Source organism: Colletes latitarsis, chromosome 12, assembly GCF_051014445.1.
Source record: "Colletes latitarsis isolate SP2378_abdomen chromosome 12, iyColLati1, whole genome shotgun sequence".
In the NCBI taxonomy this organism is placed as follows: Eukaryota; Metazoa; Arthropoda; class Insecta; order Hymenoptera; family Colletidae; genus Colletes; species Colletes latitarsis.
In genome coordinates, this window is record NC_135145.1 from 22967499 (window position 1) to 22992854 (window position 25356).

Sequence of the window (25356 nt, forward strand, 5' to 3'; positions counted from 1 at the left end):
GAGAGGAAACGAAGAAATAGCAGAGAGAAAGAGAGAGAGAGAGAGAGAGAATGCATGTGTAAAAAGGAGAATTGTAGACGAGATTTCTACGGGTGCGATACGTCGATTCGTCGAAGCTGGATTCTATGACGAAAGTGATAAAAGACGGTTAATCTAGCATTAATATTTCCCCCCCTGTACGGCTCGCAACGAAGAGGAGATTTTGCGGTGAAAATTTTGCACGAAAAAAATACATTGATAATCAAATTGTATCGATAACGTTCGATTGTATCGGTCGCTGCAATTCCGTAATAGTAATAGCGATTCTTATATTATCTGGGCGCGTCGATTTTTCAAGGAACTCCGTCAGGAAACACAATTTTCTACCGACTAAAAATTCCTATCGATGGGTCCTCGGGAAGATTTTCGAAACGGTTCGAAGGATAAATTGGTACGCGGACAGTAGCCGGAATATTAATCAATTTTTCTAATATTGGCAGCAATATTTTGGCGATTTTATTAGTTAGGAGGCAAAACTCAGGTTCCAGTTACTATGAAAATATTTACCTAACGAGCTGTTGTAACAGAGAAGCAAGTAATTTAAGATTTACGATACACATATACGTCCTTATTGCGAAACCAATGAAACATGGATTCGAATTCCTCTCTTTTGTCAGTGGTAAACGATTTTTAAAATAGACGCCAATAGGAGGTAGATATATAAGAGGAGAAAATTCTTTCACGAACAAATCCTCGTGTCTGTGATAAACATTTATCCCGGTCGCGATAATTTATTTGTCAAAGAATTGTTCTCGACGCCGCTATATGCCAGAATCGTGGCCAGACCGAGAGTATTTGTTCACGAGTGCGTGCGCTTAGTAGAGGAATGGGAGAGAACGAAATACGATATTATATAAATAAGAAAATCGTGTAATACTCATTGCAATTTACCCATTGACCGCGTTAATGTCCAGATCTCTTCGGGAAAGGACGATTCGTTAGACGTGTGTTGCGGAACTGAGCATTGTTTCGACGACGAATTTGCAATTTTTTAACAAAAAAAAATCAATATTTTTCAATGCATTCATTGTCTGTGACTCGTATATGGGTCACACCACAGTGCTATTTGATACGCCGCTGAGAGTTCGGACAGTGAACGCGTTAACACTCGTTTTAAATAAGACCGGAGTCTTTCTCGACGCGCGGAACAGTGGAAAATGGCGTAAATAACCACACGTGTGGGATCGACCCTCCGTTTTGCACCATATTGCGTTTCCATTCGAGCGTGCAATATCGGAACAGAGCGCTCTGAGAGCTCCCAGAGACTCTAAGCGTTACTTTCGCGTTGAAATTCATGTCGCTTCGTAGAAAATAATTTCTTCAACGGAATATTGCTCCAGATCCTCAGCCACGTCTAATCGTTGGGTGACGCGTACGCGATAAGCACGGTTTTAAGATGATTTCGTCTCACAGATCGATCCGTGAAACTTGTTAAAATCATGTTCCGACGGCCGATAGATTCGTGTACGTCCATTTGGATCCTTGCCAGTCTTTGTTTGTTGTATTACGGATCGCGTGAGACTGCGAGTGTGTGTCGGTGGGCATTGGGACGCCTGTGTGCGAGCGAGAAGCGTATGCGAATGTACGATTTGCTACGAGGCAATATTAATCATGAATCATTAATTAACGTTCAGTGTATGGGGGGATCGTATTTGGGCGGCGAGACGAGGTGGAAAGAGTTTTAGAATTGCAGAGAGAGAGCAGAGGTGGGAGTGTGGGGGGTGTGTGAGTGTGTATCGAGGGGTTCGAGGTGTTTAAAAAGTCAGGATCGATACACGATAATTACGTTATTGACGAATGTATGCTGTCCCACTGTGATAAAACTTTTGTTTTTGCATGTAAAATATAATATTATTGTCGTAAGTGCGAGACGAAGAGTATGAAAAGAAAAAAAAAATAAAGCATATATTATGGTGCATATATATAGATGTATGCGCGATCTTAGAACGATCTATGTATGTACCTATATATCTATATATGTGCAGGTACACATCACACGTGAGCATACATACATTGTGATTGAGCGTGCACACAGTGAAAAAGAACGTGCATGCCCGCTACAAAGAATAGAAATTTTTTTAGTTATCGAGTCCGTACCGCCTTCATGCGCTTGCGACGAACGCGAGACAATTGTTCGTTGCTCGGCGAATCCGTTGCAGTGCGAAAAGATATTTCGTTTCGTTCCCTAAAAGCGACGTTCACTTTGTTCGAGAGTTGCAAAGCCTTTTTAATCGCGGTGTAAGAAAAAGTATGAAAAAAACAGGAAAAAAAAGGAAAATCGTAACGTTTAAGATGCGCCACTCGTTCGACGAGAAAGAATTGGAATTGTGTTTCGAAAATATGCGTGTATGTGTGTGTGTGTGTGTGTGATTTCGACGAGGCTAACAAAGGGAGCGAGCGTTTGATATTCGATGAAATTTTACACGCGTATAAATTTACTTTATATTAGAGTGCAAAATTTATGTTCATTTTAATCGGGACACGTGGAATTTTGATGAATTTTAGGGCGTCTCTCAGGTGCATGAAAACCGGCGGTGACAATGAATGTTTACTCGCTTTTTCGCGCAACGGTCATCCTCATATTGTACCGTTTATTTGGTAGTTCTACCATGTAAAACCATTTATATTTGCATATGATTAATATGTTTTACTTACAACGTTTTGATATTTCATTTAGATCCATCTGTGGCTCTCCTTACGTTCCTGTACACTCCAGATACTTAATCATAAATCCAGTAACCAACTCTGCAAACTCAGGATATTAAAAAGTCAAGATTCTCAAGATACCTCGCATAAAAGCTGCAGGAAAAATAGTGAAAAACATAGGATAGATCAGATATTCAAGGCACGTTAAGGTTTACAATTCACAAAGCTCATTTTACCATTCAATTTACTTACACTAAAAGCTCCTTAAAACTGAATTGTAGCTTTGCACTGTCGAGTCGAAACACCCCGAGGATCATCAGTTACGTTGAAGAGTCGAGATTTGCACCCCTTATTTGGTAGTTCCACCATGTGAAACCATTTATATTTGCATATGATTAATACATCTTACTTACACCGTTTTGATATTTAATTTAGATCCGTCTGCGGCTCTCCTTTCGTTCCTGAACACTCCAGACACTCAATCACGAATCCGACACCCAAAAATCATCGACAAGGTAGCTCCAAGAGAAATAGCGAACACACACAGAACAGATACTCAAGGCACGTGTTAAGGTTCAGAATCCATACAGCTAATTCGCCATTCGATTTGCTTATTAAAATCCTGTTAAAACTCGATTCCAGTGTAGTCCTGTCGAGTCAAAGCGTCCCGAGGCAACAAATTGTTGCCTCGTTGCAGAGGAAGCGATACGACGAACAGAACGTAAGCTTATTTGGTAGAAAACACCGCTTTCCGGTCGAAGCCTTCCAGATTTGATGGTTCTGACGCGTAGCATACGGTTGTCGACTGTGTTTCAGGAAGCAAATTGCACCAGGAATTGGAATTAATGCACGAAGTTGCAAGAGTTGGAAGTCACGAGGTCTGATTCGCCGCCGGTATTGGCAGCTGTGTGAAATTACAGGAAAGAAACCGCGCGCGAATCGCGTGCCACGACGCGACAGACGTTAGCATTGTTGCTAGAAAATCGCTGCCGGAGTCGAGCCTCTGTCGGTGTGTGTACCTACGTGGGACGAAACAACGTTTCCGATTGGCAGTGTGCATCGCGTAGCGAGCTTGCGCGCCGCATTGCACGGCTGCAGTCGAGTCATTATGCAGGTACTGCCTGTCACTTGTGCTCACCGTAACCGCAGACCGACGTTGACTATCGTCGAGTTCCCTATGCATTCGATCCTCGACGGTTTCGTCGCCCGATACCGGCGGTGAACCGCTGAATATATTACATCTCGTTTAAACCTGATTTCTAATGCATCCCGTAGCGTCTGTGCGGGCTACACTGATTCCAGAGGACCAACCTTCCCGGTTCTTTTCTCCAGAATCAATCCTTCGAAGCTCCAGTAGTCACTCAAAATGTCAGACCAATTAATAGTCGAAGATACCGATGAGAAACTCTTCTTTCAGGAAGTAACACACTTTTCTACGAGCAATTTTTTATTTTACGTCCCCCGTCTCAGTTTGTTTGTTTTTTTCAGAGATTTTGTGCAAAAACCAACAACGAAGCAAAAAAGAGATTTTACGGGCATTCCATATGAAACCATATGAGAGAAATTTACTCAGAGCAAAAGTTTCTCTATTCTCGAAACGTTATGTCTCTTTTGGTTGTGCCAGGTCTCATTGTCTTCCAACTACGCGGTAATTAACGTCGGAATAAGCCTTATATTCTCGACGGTTCCTTCAACAATCGACTGTGCACCTTGTCCGATTACTCGCATAACTGCTGACTCGAGTTCCCCCGCAACCGACGCAGCTCGTTCGACCATACTCGAAGTTCTGTCGAATCATTATCCGCTCTGACCACTGCCGGAGTTTATTCTACCGACTTCTGCTCGAATAGCAATTTTCCTCCGCTGCTTCGAACCGTGTAACTCGTTAGAGCAGTCATAATGTGCGTCTAAGCGTCTTGAATGTACTTATTTATGCGTTTGCAATCGTTCACGCGGTCGCTCTATTATGCTGGCTCGCTTTGTAATCATCGTCCGTGTTCCGATTAAATAATTACAATCGCGTCGTTATAAACACCCATTTAATATTGCGCGTCAATATTAGGCCGGTTCTATTTAACGCGACCAATCGAATCGCGATTACGCGCCGTCGGGCCAGCGACCGGGTTTTTCGCCACCGGCGGAATATCGGATTTTCGAAACGTCGCGATGGGAATTAATAATACTGTTTGCCGCAGCATTATGCGGCGCATCGTGATCGTCCGTCGCACCGCGAATTTCGGCAGTGGTCCCTTCCTAATCGATAACGTTCGATCCGCGAACGACGATGGCGAGCTACCACTCCATTACGTTGCTGTTGGTAATCTAAAACATTTCATTTTCCATAAGCCTCCATCGAGCAATTGTTTAAAACGATACACGGGGTATTAATTCGACAGTTTCGGGGGACGGTCGAGCAATTTCAAAATGTACAAAACTCCATTATCTGCGTAAAAGGTCGAAAACAATTGGCCACTCTCTGGAAACGGTCGAAAGTTTAGACAGTTGTCAGAGCCGAGCTGTCCGGGAGATGCAGAGGATGGGGGTTGGCGGATATTTCTCGCGAAACCGAGCGAAAGGAGGTCAGGAACGACGCGTACGATGGACGAGGGTCGTTGGCGGGCCTGTATGTGCGTGGGGGGCTAGCGGCGAAGGGGTGTTTAACCGTTCGGAGGTCCTCGGGTTCCGCTCGGGCGTCGTCGCGGTTTCGCGGTGCGCAAAACCTCTACGCGCACGTAGCGCGTGGGCAGGATCGGACAGGCACGAACAGGTTCGGGCAGGCGAACACGCGGTCGACTGTACAACGCGTTTAGTGTCGAACAATTAACTAATTAATCTACTTGTACATTGATATTGGATAGAGTCAAAGTCACGGACAAGGTGCGCAAGTGTGGTCGTAACTGGAAGAAACCGGTAGGAAGAATATGCGCGGTAACAGGAAGAAGCACGTGGGACGCGTGTACCAGCCACGAGAACCTTCTGAAACGGCAAACGACGCGGATTACATGTTAGATCTTCGCTCGTGAGACGCTTTTAACTATCAATATCGCGCGTTTCGTTAAACATCGCGAACTTTTCGAACGGTACGCGTAGGCGTGCGTTCCCCAGCGATCGCGTATCGGCACCTGAGCGCGGTTTGACTTGCGTTCGTGGGGTGGCGACGCGTGCAGGGTCACGACAGGTATGTACAGGTATATACGGCCATGCTTCGGGACGGTTTCGCGCACCCTTTCGCGCAGAAGCTATCGCGCGTAAGACTACGGGGGTCGAGGGTAGGAGCTAAAGCAGGTAACGGGTCCGTGTGGGAGGTTAGGGTTGACGCTGGAGGGTGGTAGCCAGGAGATGGTGGGCAAGGGGGCGAAGGGGCGAGGTGGGCAAAGGCGCGCGCGGACGTCGGTCTAACGCGGTGCGGCGTAGTCGACATTGGGCGTCGGGCCACAGCGGCGTCGCGGTCTCGGCTCGGTAGCACGCTCGGAACGCGGAACACGCGCGCGCCAAGTGTGCGACGGGGACGCGACACGAGGAGTCCAGTGCTCGACGCGACCGTTCCTCCCACGCACACACGTCCGAAAGGTTTGAATTCTCGCGAGTGATCGTTCCCGGGGTAAAGCGTCTCGCGAGTGATCGGGTATCGTAACGGAAAAGCGGGATCTAATCCCGATGAGGATGTCGTCGGGCCCGTCGGGACTCGGTTAGACGCACGCGATCGCGGTACAAGTGCGAGGGTTTCGGGTAACAGTGCGTTCGAGCGCGCGCGACCACGGTGAACCGTCGGCGAAGACGTCGGTCGAGCACGCCGGACGCGGTGAAGACGTGCGTTCGGGTTCGTCGTCTCGATACGAAGGTGGAGGAGGCGGCGGTGCACGATGAGACGGACGACGAGAGGATGTCGCGCGGACGTCGCGGGATTCGTCGTCGTCGTCCGCCTGCCCCTCGTCGAAAGGAGGCTCAGGATAGCCGCGACGGGGCCCGCCAAACGCTGAAGGGACCAGGACCCATGGTGCGCGATGATCTGATGGGACGAGTCATGTCCCGTGGCCTCGGGACCCTGCCGGCGCGCTCGACGCTCCTCACGAGCCTCGCCGCGGCCCTCTTCGTGCTCTCCTGCTGCTCCAGGTGCGCCCGCACCAGCGAGTTCCCCGAGAGAGAGTGTTGCGACCTGATATTCCCCATCCCGGAGCCCACAGGAAGATCCACCTCGGCGCCCACTCCCACGGGCAGAAGCGGTGAGCAAGACTCGGCAGAGATTTCTCTATTAGTCCACTTTGGTGCACCGCCAAAGTATCGACCAATCGAATCGATCGATTTCGCCCCTTTGGCGAGAAATCGTTGCCGCGCTTTCGATTCCGGGGATCATTAGGACGCGTTTATTCGAATCCACGCGTACGATGGTCACTCCTCGTTCGCGTTTACTTTTAAAGACGTTCGTTTCGTTTTATGGAACGGCTAGAGAGGGTGGAAGCCAATAATTGAACGGGGGAACCAATAACTGTACGTACCGGTATATAGCACGGCCGTATTTCGCTAGCCGCCAGCCAGCTATTACAATTTCCGTCGAGGGACGAGCGGATTATTAATTCAATTAGGATCGGTTATTAATTCAACAACGACGGTTTATCGTCGCTAGTTTGCGGCGCGGCGCTAATTTAAGCGACAAAACGAGCGCGTAATCGAGTTTGCCCGCTTCCAGCGCGCCGTGTTAGCCTAGAGTCCTTCGTTCGGTTTTCGGGGGAAATGGCTTTTAAAGTTCGGGGGGGTTGTTTCGCTCTGGTAAATCGTTTCGTTCTTTCGCGTATCGAGAACAACATTCGCCGAGGGTTGTTGGCCGAGGACGCCGGGTGTCTGCGGACATTTCGACCTCGCGGGGGATGAACTACGATCCAGGTCGACCGCGATCGAAGGTTATCTACCGCGTCTATAGCCCCGGAGTAAGTTTCAGGAAGTCATTTATACCCCCACGGAATTCCTCGGGGTGGCGAAATATCGCGTACGTGCTCGACGAGCGTTAATAATGAAAGATGATCAGCCTCATTGACATTTTATATTCCTCTATTCTGTTGCATCCGGTCAAAGGTCGTGTATTAATATCTCTTCCTTTATCAACCCCGGCGTCGAGGGTCAAAGATAGCCGTTTGAAACGTTTTAAACGCGTCCTGTGGCCTTTTTGTTTCAAACCGCGTACGTGCCGAGAAACTGCATAGAACAGAAGGCGACGGTCCGTCGCGAAGGAATCTTCCTTCAAAGATTTTCCAAGAGCTCGACCCGTTCTCCCGCGGTTCCCTGGCTTAAATGTCGCGAGTGAAAAAAATAAAAGAATACGGAAAAGACACGCGGGAAGGGAAGGAAGGCGGTTGCCCGAGAAAAAGAAGCCGCTCGGGCTCGGAGAAAGAGAAAAGAGGGGAACAAGAAGTGGCCCATTGACGTTAAATCGCACGGTGAGGCGCTTTTAAAGGTCCTCGGTGTTTTCGTGCGACCTACTTTTTGCCGAGCCGCAACGTAACGAGGTTGCTTTCGAATAAATTCCAAGTATCTTCGAGCCAGCGTCGCGTTCCCGCTCGTTGCATCCACGAATCGGAGATTTTTTGGCAGGGCTCGACGTTCCCCGACAAACGTTAGGTACATTGGCCCTGTGTTGTTCCATTTCTGCGCGAAACAATCGTCGAGTGGTCGTGATCGGTCAACCTGATGTTTGTTCAACGATTCCCGTGCGAACTTACCGACGAAAATGGTAGATTTAACACTTTACCGACCCATTACTCGGACCACACTTACCAACCGGTATCAATCTGTCGGTACGGTAATGTAGAGTCAATCGTTAGGGGTCGGTAAAGGGTTACCGATCACAGGTCGGTAATGAAACTGAGTCGATAAATATATTTGATAGGGCGTAATCCGTAATTTAAAGTACCGTGTACCGTTGTGTACAGCTCTCTGCTTTTCGATCGAATCGCGCAACGACGTGGGAAAAGCGTTAGTTGGTTGATATTTATGGTACGGGCCGTGATTAATTAATCGCGGATGGAAGATCGAATATATCGCAAAGTACAATTTATATCCTCGCGATCCGTTCGGCAGTATCGGTCGCTATTTATAACCGGCAATTCTGGTAAGGATTTAATTCCGGGGCAGCGTACTTTGCACGAACATCGATGCAGTCAATTTGTAAAAGAGCACCAACCCCCCATTATCGAATTCCAAATTGCCAGAGCAAATAGATAAATCCACGCTTTGTACGCGCGATTAGTATCGCGAGGTTATCATTTCGCCGGACCTTCGGGGTCACCCATCGTCTTTCTATTTTACTTTGCTCGACCTCGTTTCTCCTCGAATCGGCCATCTTCGCTGCGTCAACCCTTGGAACCGTTATTACTACTTGTATCACGGTAAAAGGAACACCTTAAATTACGCGGATCCTCGTCAAAGAAATGACTAATTAATTGGTCGGCAACCTCGGGTCTCCTTGACCCGATACGCGGTTCCCTTTGAACTCGACCTATCGCTCGCGACCTCGATCGTAGAAACGGTTTCAGCTTCTTGATCTTCGGCGTACCCTCCTTTCTAACTGATTATAATAACAATAGTGACAGTATCGTACTGTGCCCATACGCAGTGAGTGCTCGGAGCTCTCCAAAATACGATTTAATCCACCAAGAGGAGCCGATTGTTGAAATTTCGCGATAATTTCTTGGAATTTAATTAAACGATTGCAATTCGATCGAAAGACTCTGTCGTGCTTTGGCCGTGTAACCAGGGCGTGCTTTCTACATATTTCATACGGTTTTCAACGGAAAAACAGACACGGGGCCCCCGGGTCGCTTAATCCCCCAAGTATTTGCTGTCGAGGCTCGAAATTAATTCCACGATCGTTAATCACGCAGAGATGACGTTCTACGTGCTACGAGGAATTGACTTTCAACGTCGTCTCGCGAGTAGACGCCTTGGAATTCCTCCCTGCAGTTTCTTCGTGGCTCGAGCCACGCGTTTCGTCCTTTTTCGATGCATTTTCCCCGCTGCAACGAATCCCGCGAATTCTCAATTCTTCCTAGGCGAAGTCAGTTTTCCTATTTCCGTTGCAATATCCCCGCTAGTATTCCAACCTCGGTCATTTTTGCAAGTTTATACAAAAAAAAAGAAGTAAAATGAAAAACAGAAACAAAGTGGAAGTAAAGTAAATTTGCACGGAAATAAAATAAACAATATTTGAGGTATTTGTTTTTTAAAATTTTTGTACGTTCATTCTATTAATTTGCTTTCAATGGTAATATTTACTTCGTATTAACTGGTACTCTTTTCTTGTCTGTTCTATGTTTATTCTCATTCGGTGCAAGTTTATTTCAGCGAAACGTAAATCACAATTTCCATGGCGGAGCAGCATCTATTAAAAGACTAGCTAAAATCGTACTCTCGTCTAATTAGACAGATTTTAACTTGGCCTCAGACACAGGTCGACGGTCATCTTTTTTAACGAAATTCACGTTACCGCCGCGCGTGATTAGTACAAATGGAAATTAGCTGGATCTCGTCTGACCCTTGTACGCTCTACTTTCGAGCACCGCCAGTAGTAAAGCACGCTTATGGTCAGCCACGCTAAACGCATCTCGCGATTCCCTGCTACTTCTAACGTTTACATACAGGGTGTTCGGTCACCCTTGGGGAAACCTTTACTGGGAGATTCTAGAAGCCAAAATAAGACAGAAATCAAGAATATCAATTTTTCGAATGACGCTTCGTTAAAAAGTTATTAGACATTAAATTAAAAAATTTCAAATCATTCTGGAAAAATTATTTTTAGTTGCAGGGGTCAATTACAATCATTTTTGGTGAATAGACATACCCCCGAAATCCTACGCATTTTCGAGAAAAAAATTCGATTAGGTACTGAAATTTTTCGACAAAATTAAAAAATTTCAAATCGTTCTAAAAAAATTATTTTCAGTTGCAGGAGGCAATTACAATCATTTTTGGTGAATAGACCTACCCTCGAAATCCTTTCCACTTTCGAAAAAAAAATTCCAGAAGGGTGAAATTTTTCGACAAAATTAAAAAATTTCAAATCGTCTTGAAAAAATTATTTTCAGTTGCAGGGGGCAATTACAATCATTTTTGGTGAATAGACCTACCCTCGAAATCCTTTCCACTTTCGAGAAAAAAATTCCAGAAGGGTGAAATTTTTCGACAAAATTAAAAAATTTCAAATCGTTCTAAAAAAATTATTTTCAGTTGCAGGAGGCAATTACAATTATTTTTGGTGAATAGACCTACCCCCGAAATTCTATCCACTTGCTAGAAAAAAATTCAATACGATGGGAACTTTAAACGTTAATAACATTTTAACGAAACCTCCATCAAGAAATTAGTATTCTTGATTTTCGTCTTACTTTGGCCTCTAGAATCTCCCATTAAAATTTTTCCCAGGTATATTTAAAACCTCGCTTGATCTTTCTTTGCAATTTATACTCGCTAAAAAGAATTAATAAAGCTCCCAAAGGAACCAATATCACGGTTAGCAATAAAAACAAGCTTTCTTCCGTTTGTAGACAGAATGGGGGAGAAAATGGCGTGGTCCAACGAGCTCGAGTTCCCCATTACGATCGATCATACGGAAAATATTACGTTCGTAAAATTTCACTTTCAAGGACAGTATCTTCATAAATCTGACGATGTAATATTTACACACGGATATCGATTCTTAATAATTTCTGATTTATTTGCCCTCTGATGGAACCGTTCGACGTTGTATTCTTTTTTGATGTTTGGAAGGTCAGATCGTTTCGAAGATACGTCGATGTGTTATAGTCAGCTCCAGGGTGCACGAGTATCGATAACAAATTTGATTTTTTATCATTGTTCCGGGTGAAAAAAATTCGCGAATTCGATACCTGGGAGGTCCAACGAGCGAAAAATTGAAACCTTTCTCGTTTATTCGTCGCGATAGACCGACGTACCGTGCCTCCATGGACGCGTACATATTTTTCTTTTTTATTTAATGACTTCATTTATCATTATCTTCGCCCACGGAGTTCGTGGGGGAGACCCTTGAAATTCAATGATTGCTCGTACGGTGCTTTGCTCGCCGTAAACCGGTCGGAAATAACGGGGTGGGAAATGGGTGCAGGGGATAAGAAATACGAGGGTGGCGATGATGTTACCTGGAGGTCGACTTTACCGCGCATCGTATAAACGGAGAGACCCCGGGACAAAGTTTTTTTACTGACGCTCGTGAAAAACACACACTGGGGAACTACCTGCGTTCGTTAAACTACGATCGTTCGCTCCTTGTTGGGAATCGTGAGCGATCTCTTCCACTTCAGAGATGAATTCTACAGTGGAAAATAATGGGCAAAGTTCGTATAAACGTGGGATAAATTTTGTGTAAGTTATAATATCAACGGTCGTGGCCGTGTACAAAATAATGGGGAAAGTTCTTATAAACGTAGACACAATTTTATATAAATTACAATGGCAATGATCGTGACGATTAAATAATAATAGCAAAAGTTCTTATAAACGTAGACACAATTTTATATAAATTACAATGGCAATGATCGTGGCGCGTAGAAAATAATGGGGAAAGTTTGTATAAACATATACACAATTTAGAATAAATAATGAAAGCAAAAGTTCATATGAACGTATATAGAATTGAGAATAAATTAATGTGTGTGGGATCGTGGCACGTGGAAAGCAGAGGCTCTGGTCTGATCAGTGACGTTCAGCTGCACTGGGCGCGGTCACGTTCGGGATGGGTGACCGCTCGGAGAAAAAAACCCTTCTATTTATTATGGTACGAAGTTTTCAATTAGATTTCTCTATGGGGGTTGTAATTAGGCATTATTTGTTTCATTAATATTAGAAAAAAAACTACTTTGTAATTAGAGGTACAACATAGGGTAATTGAACATTTGGCGAAAGTAAATAGGGAAAGAAATCTCGTAATCAAGTAAGTGTGCAGTACAAATAGAATCGTAGTTTAGAATTCTCTGAAGTGGAAGTTTGTCGAAATTGTCCTGCGTCCTGAGTATCATATGCATTATGGTGTAAGATTTCTGGCTAAGCAGCGGGGGTAAACAGGGCGTAAATATTACTCATCGAACGGGAACAAGTCGCGTACATGCGCCAAGCTATGTGTAACAGAATTACCCAAGTGTCTAGCGTGTACGTTGCGTCTTGATCCGCATGCATCGAGGGTAGTTGCGTCGATAATAACATTCCAGAGGAAGCTCTCGTTTCGTAACCGGATTTAATACACGATAATCGACGCCCCTAATCTCTGATCTTCAACATCGAGAACCGCGTTTCGAAAGGATTCGACGCAAAATAAGAACGCGTCATTCCGGGTAATTAAATCGGGACACCCCCGTAGAATTTTGGAAAATTTCCAAGTACGTTCGACTGGGAAAGGTCGAAAGTATCGCGGTGTGTTGAACACGAACGAGCAGAGGTTCGCAGGCCTTATCGCGAGGAAGGGCCAGCCCTACCTAAACCCTTCGGTTCGACTCGCCTGAGAGATCTAATCGCGGTTTCCTTCGCTCACCAACCGGCTGCTCGTTCTCGTGCCGCTCGCTCTTATATTCTTGGAACGCGAGACTACGCCTCGTGCCACCCTCCGCGATAAACCACCCCCTTTCCTATATCCTCTGTCGATGTCTCGTCACCCATTACACTACCATTCGATCCCCTCCAAAATAAATTCTGCCAGTTTTCGAAATATTAAAATTCATCGTTCGATATTGTTTTCACCAAACAAGAGACGGAACACTTACGTTTCGAGGCAGCTCTCTAGCACGCTGTATTCGATTCTCAGACTGGTCAAATAGCTCTCGAAAACGATCGATTCGTCACCAAACCATCCATTTTAAATTTCCACCCCTTTTGGGGATATTTTTCCCCCGGAGATCCGGCCAGAAATTTACCGGGTTATTAATATTTCCCACCCAGACCGTTGGTCCGCGATTTTTCCTACCAGCGTAGAAAATCCAACGCGAATTTACGCATTTATTTCACATCTCTTTTTAGGGGTGATTTTTTTCTCCCCCCCCTGCTCTGTGCACCCACAGAACCGGTCGGATATTTCGCGTTAAAACGTTGTAAAAAAAACGTTAGAACGGGCCGCAATTATTCGGCGGTTTCTGGTTTTTAGTTATTCCGTTTTAATTAATTCTTGTTAGAGCAGCGACGACGACGGCATTGTCTCGACATCGTTGCTTTAACGATCGTTGGATATAAAAACAGAGCGAACCGGGGCTCTGGTAATTGTTCCGTCTTCCTCTGCAGTGTTCGTTCGTACTTTGCGTATTACAACGTATCGACGTTTCGTTCATCGATCGAAAACCGATTTATCCCGCCCCCCCCCGGATATATTTCCTCTTTGTTTCTCGCGAAAGAAACTTGGAACTGTTTCGCGGGGGTCGATTAAACGCGTTGTTGCGCCGACAGATAATTAATTTCGTTAATTCGACGGTCGCCGGGACTCGTGGACGCGCGAAAAGATCATTAATCGATCCGAACACGAGTAAATCTGACCGATAATAATGTCGTCGGATTATCGTTTACGGTAATCGAATTTTTCCCGCGCTTAACGAACTTCTTAACGCGCATGCGCGGCCCTGTAAACTCGAAAGGAAGTCGGGTGTGCTGGTAAATTGTAAATAATTGTGTTTTCAAATTCAATTTCCGTCAAATTTTATTACAAAAGAAGCAATTAACACTAGATACTTCAAAAACTGCATAATGAAACTGAATTTTCAAAAAATTGGGGCTCTAATAGAGAAATTTTTATCATTGGAAACAGTCCTGAGAATGAATAGAAATCAGTAGAATTCCGAAATTGGTTCTGTAAATGTTTATAAACGAATGAAAAATTGCTGAAAAGTTACCTTTAGTTATCCCGGAAGTAATGACAAATTCCCTGGGTAGGGGAGGAGAAATGGGAATAAAATTAAGCTCCTTTCGCCCCCCTGGCGGAGCAACAGCCCTCCGAATTAGAATTAACCCTTTGAGTTTGTTTCGACGAATCTGTGTCACGGGCATGGCGCGTCGCCAGGTATTCTCACACCAACGCAATTAGTCGAAGCTTCGTTTTGACGAGATTACGGGCCTCCTCTATCCAGGGGTTAACTTCGTGTTTAACGGTTGATACGGTTCGGCGCCTATGTCATTTCGCGGGTCTCTTACTCCAGAGACAGTAGAAGAACGACAAAGTGGGTCGGTGAAACCAAAGAATCCAATCAAAATTAAAAAGCTTCGCAAAAAACATTGATTCACCGTTCACTTATTTGAGATTTGCTTCCAATTCTACGCCTATGCAGTCCCAGATTTGATGTACGAACAAATTTCCCAGTTATCATTAATGCATGATGTATAAATTATTAGTAAAAAGCATCGATTCTTTGGGTTTCAATGATGATCGAGGATTCATTCCAATTGCAATAGTTGAGATTTGCTAGCAATTCTACGCCTATGCAGTCCCAGATTTTGTGTACAAACAAATTTCCCAGATATTATCAATGTATGATGAGTTTCTTATAAAAAACATCGATTCTTTGGGTTTCGCTGATGATCGAGGATCAATTCGAATCACGGATAGTCGATTTGCCAGCAATTTCACGCCTATGTGGGCAGAGTACTCGATTCCCTAGATGTTGACCGACGAATTCGACTGTTTGAATTCTGCGAATGGGAACTTCGCCATAGTACCTCCAATTTTCCAACGTGTGGGTCCAGGTTAACGAATTTACATTGGGTTTCGAGCATTCGCGAAGGAGATTTTGGGTTGGGTAAAAAAAAAATGGCAGAATGATACGTCAACGTCGGGGTACGGGATGGAAAATTCGAAAACGTCGTTAGAAACGCGATCGGTGTTCCCGGAGATCAAAGAGTGTCGGTTCACGGAAGATACTCATCCGTCAACGCCGACCGCGAAGCCGAAACCGTCTCTACGGTTATCGATTTTCATCGAGTCACTAGTTTTCCTTTTTCACCCTCTCTCGCTCGCCCCTTTTTCGGGGGCTGCCATCGGCTGTTTCGCGCCGATTCGTTTCCCCGGGCGGCGCGGCGAAATTATAAACGAAACGACGGAATCTCGTGACCTCGGTTTCGTGCGGGGCATCGATCGACTACGACCCCTTCGACGGCCTCTGCCTCCGCTTTCCGTGAATTTCTATTTACCCTGGCATTCCGTGAGCGTCGCCGCGCCGACAAAATCCACCCCCGACTCGCTCGGAATATCCGGATATTATCGCTCGTGTCCTTCTCGATTCTCCATCGATCGTCCAACAGCGTTCCTCGATCCTCCTTAACGATGTTCCTTTCTTTTCTCGCGGTCTTTCCACCCTTGGACGTTGCATCATCCCTTATAATCCAGGTTCCCAGATTTAAATAGTATAGTTTCTTTATCTCCTATTTTGTCGATCTTTGCCTCCAATGCATGGTATCTCCATCAATTTTAATAATTTTATTTCGCACTCACACTCGTTAATTAATAATTGAGCCTCTCATTGAATAAATAAATAAATATCGTACGGTCCCCCCAGTAATTCTACCAAGGCGTAATATTTCAACATTTTCGTAAAATAATAATAATCGACACCATGACCAATCCCGTCTCGAATTTAACGACTCTGTCCTCCATTTTATTTCCCTTTGTGATCGAGGGACGCCTGAAGCCGGTACGAAACGGTAAAGAAAGGGATGAAAAAAGCGCGGGAACCCAGGAGCCAGCGTTCTCCTTTCGTGTTTTCGTTCGATTTTCGTCTCGAGTGCAGCCCAGTGTAGAACACACCGTAAACAAAGGGGGAAAAGCGCGCGACCCTCGTCGAGTTTTCGCAGCCCGTTACGTTTTTACGGAACGCTGCCCCCCGATCTCGAGCCTCCCGCGTCCTCCGCGACCCCGTCTGTTGCGTCATCGACTTAGGAAGTTGGAATTCCGCGATTTTGTTTTCCCAGTATAAAGGGCCCCGCTTTTCGTGCGTGCAAATCCAAAGTGCTGGTGCATCCACGACGCTAATCTGTGTTATTCCCCGGGACTTTGGACCGAGAAGCCTCGTGCACCTAACCTAACCTCGAACCTAACCGTTGGACGAAGCTCCGGGGCTCTCGAGAGAGACCCATCGACGCGAGCTTCCTCTCCGTGGCTCGATTTAACCAGCCGCTGAACCGATGAAATATGCATCGCGGTTTCGAACCGCTAATTAGCGGGAAAAACCTCCCCCCCTCCCCTGGACAGAGAAGTCTGTTTATTCTCGAGCGTGCTTCTTTTTTCTCTGGAGTCTGCCCTTTGACTCTTTGTTTCCTTTAATTCGTTTGCTCTACTCCCCTTTTACCTTTTCCCATCGAAACGTCGGCGATCGGATCGTTTCCCGCGTAACTGACACTTGGACACTGCAGTTAACCGGGCGCGCGCGTCGACTTCGTTCAGCTCGCGATTATCCGGTCACGCCGGACGCACGGAATTATATATCGGCGCAGGAACAACAACTTCCGCTAATTAGCGGTCGAAGACAATACCCGGAAGTATGGCCGGCTAGCCCTTTGTTTACCATTGTCCCTTTCCGCGCGTATTATTCGACTGTCGTAATTGTAACCGTCGTCGTAATCGAAGGACACGCAATGTGAGACGTTAGAAAGCTTTGGACAAAGGAAACTCGGTTCTAGCAATGAATCTTGATTAGAGTTAATTAAAGTCGACGATGTTCGTTTGGCGTCGATCGTAATTATTTATTTATTCTGTAAAAGAGAGGTTCCATAATTGTATGAAATAGTAGAACAATTTTTTAATAATAGTGGACTGTATCCAAAATCCAAGATGACGGAATAAGAAATCTGAACTTATTATTGACTTTGGGGAGAAATGTGAAGATCTAAATATCCTTCTTGGAGTATAACAATTGACAACAATTGAGGCTAGGGGATATTAATATTGCTGTTGGTCGAGTCATGTACAAATAACTCGAGTGTCTCCAATGATCGTAGAGTTTGAATAATATTACGAGTGCAAATAAAAATAAGGTGTAAAATTTGTAGTATCGATGAGGGAGCTCACGCGAGCGAGCCCGGTAACGTTTTCACGGGTAAAGAAAGAGGGTAAAAAAGGTAGTGGCGTTGTTATCAAAGGCGGTTTCGCGAATTAAGTGGAAGAGAACAAGGTCCCAAAGCAGCCGGTTGTCGCAGTGCCGTGGCGCAAGCCGAGTCGCGCTATGCGGCATAATAATTATCGTCCTTCGTTCCGTGGCTAACTTTACGGAGTGGAAGTTCGCGCGGGTAACCCAATTGCGAGAGAGCGACGAAGGAGAGAGGAGAGAGAAAAAAAAAAATGAAACTTAATGGCTCGCCCCATGAGGCTAGCCCCTGCAACAATTTCCTGATTTCCTGCCGCGGAACTACGGCGCGGAAAATTTTCGCCGCGGTTCCCCCGTAAATCGGATTTGTCGAAGCGCAAAATTATCATGTCGTTACACGGTTCCCGCGTTCCTTGTTTTTCCCGAAGGTGGCCGCGATCTTCCGTAGGGAAGAATCAAATTGGAACGATAGCGGGAGGGACGATATCGTCGACGATTATTCGAACCGTCTTTTACGAAAGAAAGCATTTCCATCGATCGAGCGGATCTCAAAGAACAGCGTCGATGAAAGGGATTAATAAAAATATTTTCTCCTTCCTCTCGAACCATCGAAATCTTTTATCCGGGGGCCCCTGTCTCGTCCCGGGTTGAAATCCATTTGAGCGGGATATATTTCATTATCCCGCGGATGGCGGGACCGGTAAAGATGGCGGAGATAATTCCGGGCGTGGGCGGAGGGCGAAACTTTTGCACTCGAACTGCGTTACGACGCCCCGGCAGAAAGTATAACTCTCCTGTCTTATTAAATATAGATCTAGCTGGCAATTGGAACTTCCGCCCAAGCAGTTACTTCCGTTGCCTCCTCGTCGCTTTTCCTTTCTCACGGTTCCGCCATCTTTGCCTCCCCCTTAAGCCAGTCTGCGCTCTTTTACTCGCGAAATGGATTCCGTCTACATCGGAAACGCGACCCGTTGCCTCCCGCGATGCGATCGAATCGCAACGCGGTATTTTAACCCACATTTACATCGAATTTTTTCCTTCTTAATGGAGCTCGTGGCTGTTCAGGCTTTTTCAATGGGAACGAGACCAACTTATAGAGATAAAACGTTGGCGATAGTGACGATAGAGGTATAATAAACGATCCACCTAGGTCGCAATGGGTCGATGCTAAAGACTTGCACGTCATCGATTAGGTTCGAGTCGTAGAAAACATTGTTTCACCCTGAAACTCGTTGAGAGTCTCTTCGTTGTTCGATACAGCGTCCCAGTTTCGCGGTTCAGGGCCGTTGACTCACTCCCCGGATAACTGCAACGGCAGAAATCCATCGTCCAAACATCGTTTCACCCTGACATTCGTTAAAAGTAGGTTTCTTGTTCGATACAGCGTCTCAGTTTCGCAATTCAGGGCCATCGACCCGCCCCCCGGATAACTGCAACGATAAAAATCTATTGTCCAAATATCGTTTCACCCTTGAATTCATTAAGAGTGCCTTCGTTGTTCGATATAGCGTCCCAGTTTTGCGATTCAGGGCCATCGACACGTCCCCCGGATAACTGCAACGATAAAAATCCATCGTCCAAATATTGTTTCACCCTGAAATTCGGTTACTATCTTCGTTGTTCGATGCAGCGACCCAGTTTCGCGGTTCTGGGTCACCGACCGGCCCGCCCGGATAACTGCAACGATAAAAACTCGACGTCGAAAGATCGCGAAACGACAATGCAACAAAGGCAATGGTAATTTAGTGCACCCGCGATCGTAAATAATTAACGAACCACAAATTACAAATTATTATTGGACCGCATCCGAGACGCAACAATGCGCGCGGACGCGTTAGCCGCCGCGAACGAACTCGACGAAAAGGGAATTTTATATTAATCAACGGGCAGACCATATTCAATACGTATCGCGGAGTGGCCCGGTTGAATAAATACCTGAAATACTGGCGGTAATTAAAACGGCATCCGGCAGGGGAGCCGGAAAACCACCTCGCAGTTCGATTAATATTCCTCAGAATCAAATTATAGGGTCAATTTGCGTTTCGAAATGCCTGGATTTTTTACTAAGGCACTACCGACCAGTTGACGAGCCGATTTGACGACGATGGACGATAACAGTGATCCTCTTAAGAAAGTAGTCGATGGATTTCATGGATCGGACAATTTAGTCTCGAATCATATGAAAATAAAATACACTTATTCCCTTTGATAAATGAGTAATAATAATAACAATAATAAAAATGAGAAAATCTTGTGAAGTGTCCCTTATTAGTAGGTTTTGTCTGTGCAGCAAAAAGGAAAAAATTGACAGCGAAACTGTGACAGTTTTGGGGGTGTGTAGTCGAGGGTAGCAGGGGGTGGGTGCAGGGGGGAGGCGATGTACAATGGACAATCCAGCGAATCGATATATGGGACAGTGATTTTCAATTATCGGCTCGGCAGGAAACCCGGTTGCGCCCGGTGCTGTTCATCCGTAGCTGACCAGCAGATCATGAGATGTTATCGTTTTCGGCGCGTGCTAGGTCGCGGACGATGAAGAGGACGCCGTCGTCGTGGATCGGCCAACGTCACGACCCGCCTAGCCATTTTTCGTCCCCATTTTTCATCGAACGACGACGAATCGCGTCGAATAAACCTTCCTGGCGACTTTTACTCCGCCGCCATATTTCTCTCGACTTTCTACTCGATACCGGCGTGCATGCCTGGTGTGTGTTTTCACGGACGGGCAAACAGTCGATCGGCGGACCTTTTTCATTTCGTAAGAGGCAAAGCTCCCACGGACGCACGCGCCCGGATAAAAATAAATATTTTATACCTTCGATATTTTCTCGGTTTCGGTCGCGTCCAAGTTTCGAGGTTTACCGCAGAATTTTCCACTACCACCCCCTACGGATACGGTCGGTCTCGCGACATCGATCGTCCACGCTCGAGAAAGCAAGATACGATAATTAGAACCTGGTCGATTGTGTTCGAGGGGACTATATGGAGTCGCTGTAAAATTAATTAATCTTTCCATGCGTTTTCGAATGTTTTCGAGTTGGGAATATGTTTGAGGAAATGTTGCGCATCTTAGAGAATTGGAGGGTAGCTGGAAATACACGGTAGTGGTTCTTAAAATGAGTATGTGATTCGTTAGTTGAATGTTTCTGCAACTCCCAAATAGGCTCAACGATATATCTGTGAGCATAGATATCTTAAATATATGGTATCGAATGTAGAGTAGCTTGAAATACACGGTAGTGGTTCTTAAAATGAGTATGTGATTCGTTAGTTGAATATTTCTGTAACTATCAAATAGACTCAAGATATATTCCTGTGCAAAATTTGAATGGGAGATTCTAGAGGCCAAAATAAAACGAAAATCAAGAATATCAATTTGTTGTTTGAGGCTTTAAAAAGTTATTAACGTTTAAAGTTCCATAGCGACTAGAAAATTTTTCGACGAAATTAAGAAATTTCAAATCATTCTAAAAAAATTATTTTTAGTTATGTGGGTTAATTACAACCATTTTTGGTCAATAGACATACCCTTGAAATCCTACCCGCTTTCGAGAAAAAAATTCGAGAAGGGTGAAATTTTTCGACAAAATTAAAAAATTTCAAATCGTTCTGGAAAAATTATTTTCAGTTGCAGGGGTCAATTACAATCATTTTTGGTGAATAGACATACCCTCGAAATCCTACTCAGTTCCGAGAAAAAAATTCCTTACCGAAAATCTAATCTGAGGCTGGTTCCTCGATATTTAATGCGAATCTTTAAAATGTCATAACTTCTGAACGGATGGGACGATTTTAATGTTTAAAAAAGCAAACGATGCGTATTTTAGTGTAGAATATGTAGAAATTATGAAAATATTCGAAAAGTGGTTCCTTGACCCCCTAAAATGAGAAAAACCCCATAAAAATGATCCAATTTTCAAATAGCCATAACTCCTACAATTGTGAATATATTTCAATGAAACTTTTTTCTGAAGTAGAGCTCGTGGGTACCTACAAAAAAGTATTAGACAACTTTTCTGTAGAGTGTCAAATAAAATTATTAAAAATGAAAAACGAATTTCTAAGTAAAATCGACCGGGGGTAGGTGCCTAAATTTTCAGTGAAAATGAAAAGTTTTAAATCGTTCTGAAAAACTTATTTCTAGGTTTTGGGGTCAATTACAATCATTTTTGGTCATTAGACATACCCTCGAAATCCTACGCACTTTCGAGAAAAAAATTCGAGAAGGGTGAAATTTTTCGACAAAATTAGAAAATTTCAAATCGTTCTGGAAAAATTATTTTCAGTTGCAGGGGTCAATTACAATCATTTTTGGTGAATAGACATACCCTCGAAATTCTACCCACTTTCGAGAAAAAAATTCGAGAAGGGTGAAATTTTTCGACAAAATTAAAAAATTTCAAATCGTTCTGGAAAAATTATTTTCAGTTGCTGGGGTCAATTACAATCATTTTTGGTGAATAGACATACCCTCGAAATTCTATCCACTTTCGAGAAAAAAATTCGAGAAGGGTGAAATTTTTCGACAAAATTAAAAAATTTCAAATCGTTCTGGAAAAATTATTTTCAGTTGCAGGGGTCAATTACAATCATTTTTGGTCAACAGACATACCCTCGAAATCCTACTCAGTTTCGAGAAAAAAATTCGCGTATGTGAACAAATTTTATGAATATTTTTTAACAATAATTTCGTTAATTGAAGCTTCGATCAACAAATTGGTATTCTCAATTTCCGTCTTATTTTGGCCTCTAGAAGTTCCCGTTCAAATCTTTCCTAGAGTAGCTTTTTAAATACTCAGTAGCGATTCTCAAACTGAACCTTGATTCCTAAACTGAACGTTTCTGCCCTTCCAACGATACATCGCTCCGTTTATCTTAAGAATCATTACCGTGGCAGTTCTCCAGACGAAGTTGGACACGGTTTCCGTGTACAGGGACCGTCGGTTCGTCGAAACGAACAGGCTGGAAGAGTACAAGGCATCGAACAACGGGATTTGCCACGCTTAGGATAGAAAAATCGGACAAGGAGCGAGATTATTGTTTCGTCGGGTACGGTGGAGCGAAAAATTGTTGTCCCCGATTTTTCGGGGGGCGTAGTTCGCGCTCGCGAGCGTCCGGGTCTGGGATTTGCAGGGGATTTCCGGTGGAATTCGTCGAGCCGCGATTAAAATGTTCTCTTGCTCGCGCGATAGACCCGAATGCGTCGCAATACACGTAACGCGTGCACGCACGGAGCGCCGGACACGGCCGGAAAGAGGGTCAACGGGAACGCGAAATCCCCGTTTAATTTCGATAGAAGGTCGTGTAAGCCCCGCTGTCTCGCCGGAATAAATCCAGATCCCGTTGCGAAGTATGATCGTCGCGCTGATGATGTTATCGTGCTCAGCTAATCATCCGGTATAATCGCATTTCGCGGAACGGTTGAATTCCTCCGCGCGGAAAAAATCGAAAAATCGCTGGTTCGTTTAATCCACCCCCTCCACCCACGCGTTGTCTCTATCGAGCGACATTGCTAGAAACAACTATATTTCTGACAAAACAGCAATTCCACCCGGTTATTTTCCACTCTTCCCTGGGCTACAGTTATCGTTGCTTCACTAATAAATATATTGCTGCTAATAAATATATTGTTTTTATAAAAATGGAAAAACAAAGTCGTCGATGCCAGTCTCGCGGGCCACGGTGTACATTCGTTCTGCTTACTCGGTATATCGTAATGTATTTTCAAGTGAATTTTTTTTTTAGGAGAAAAACAACGCTGTAAATAGAATCCGGTTATCGTACCGTTGAACGGTAATATCGATCACTTTTGGCCGATTGAAAATATTCGAGGAACGTACCGCACCTATAGGAAACTCGTAGAGAAAATTCGTTTAAAGTTGCCTTCGTGGATGCACGGATATAAATGAAAATTCTATTTCGTAAAACATGATCAGCTGGTTTTCGATTGACCGATGCGAAAATACGGTTTAAACTGGCTGCAATTGTTGTATCGTGAAATTTCGATCTTCCCGCGACCGATCGATCTATCGAAATAGCTCGATTCGCGATTCCAACGATCAGATACGTCGCTTTGCAAATTAACGAGTGCTTTTACAAATTGCGAACGATCGAAAGATACGATTGTTTCGAAGGAGCTTTATGCTAATTAACGAACGATTCCTGGGACTTTTATTAGAAATTATAGTAGGTCAACGTGTACGGTTGTTGACCTCTCAGTGATTGACCCTTTTACAATACTTTTTGCATTATTTTTGTATCCTGCTTTAGCTGTATAAATTTGTAAACAGAGCATTCAATAATAATGATATATTTCTTAATATTTGGGAAAAGGATCGATCACTCTATGGAGGGTGAATAACTCTGTGTGAGCCTAGATCTTGGAATTGTTATAGAATTTTGGTATTTTGGCTCCAATTCTTTTCGCTGTGAATATTGTAAGCATCGAGGGGTGGTAATGATAAGCGCGTGGTCCGAAAACCGAGAAGGAGGCAAGGCACAGAGGGGGGAAAAATGGGGTGGAAAGTTGTTCGTGCACACGATAGGTTCCCTTGTGGCACGGCGGTGACAAATCGATTCGTGCCTGGCAATTAAAGCCTTCCACGTTGGCGTGTGCCTCGATGCGATCATTATCTGCGTCGTGATTGGGGCTCGGTACTAGCAAAGAACCCTACACGATTACTTTTATTCGCGCGTTTCATAGATGTCTGGTCGATCCAATAAAGGAAACCGCCCCGACAACGATTTTCGCGACATTCTGGCGACCTTAAACCACGAATCAACCTCGATCAGTAGCCAAATAAATTCCTTTCCATAATGGCTGGTCGTTAAACTGCTGATGTTTATGCAAATTCATATTTTTAATAAAATGGGAGCTTCGTATTTATGTGGTAGAATAAAAATAATGCCCCATTTAATTCGATTATCGAGGATAGTAGTAAAATGTCCGATCAAAATAGTGTCGTACTACTTGGAGAACCAATTCTGATCCATATCGAAGTATCGATCATGTTTTTATCAAATTTGGGCTTATTCTATGTCTTTTTACATTATATTTACATAGTAGAATTAATGCAATGTCCAGTTTAAGTGGACTATCTACGATATTCGTGACATGTCTGACCAAAATCGGCTTGTACTACTTGAAAAACAAATTCTCTTCCACTATTTCTATTCTATCAGGTGAATCTAGTCTAAGAAAGCAAAGAATAATCGAAGATTTAATGAAAAGACTATATTTCGAAGCAATATAGGCCAGAATCTATTCTTTAAGTAGTACAACTCGATATTGGTCGGACATGCCACTACTACCCTTGATAACCGAATTAAATCGGGAATTATTTTTATTCTATCACATGAACCTAGCGTAAATGGGAGTTACATAATGCTATCTCAACCCCTAAATATAACAATAATAAAATAAAAGTACAAAATCATAGTTACAATCGTACAAATTGTAATCCATCATTGCTATTAATGTCTCCATTTGCAGCAGAGTTTCCTTTTACTTTCAGTCAGTGAATCCCATAAAAAAATACACTGTCGAATAAATAAAAGCATCACACGGAGAATCGTGTTCCCACGCGTTATATAAAAAATGTTCGAAAGAGTTTTGCAT

The 25356-nt window shown here is 44.3% G+C and overlaps 1 protein-coding gene and 1 long non-coding RNA gene across 6 annotated transcripts in view; both read left to right on the forward strand.

Moving 5' to 3' along the window:
• Positions 1-170: 170 nt before the first annotated feature.
• LOC143349148 (uncharacterized) lies at positions 171-2696 on the forward strand. Its single transcript, XR_013080870.1, has 2 exons — positions 171-1217; positions 1282-2696. It is a non-coding gene; the product is annotated as an uncharacterized LOC143349148 (long non-coding RNA).
• A 3417-nt stretch (positions 2697-6113) lies between these two features.
• Gfrl (Glial cell line-derived neurotrophic family receptor-like) overlaps positions 6114-25356 on the forward strand; it is a 203474-nt gene continuing 184231 nt past the window's right edge. For all 5 annotated transcript variants that reach the window (XM_076779397.1, XM_076779401.1, XM_076779402.1 and 2 more), the window contains exon 1: positions 6114-6908. In XM_076779397.1, coding sequence (XP_076635512.1) covers positions 6569-6908 — 340 coding nt within the window. In that variant the 5' untranslated portion in view covers positions 6114-6568. The remainder of the gene's footprint in view (positions 6909-25356) is intronic.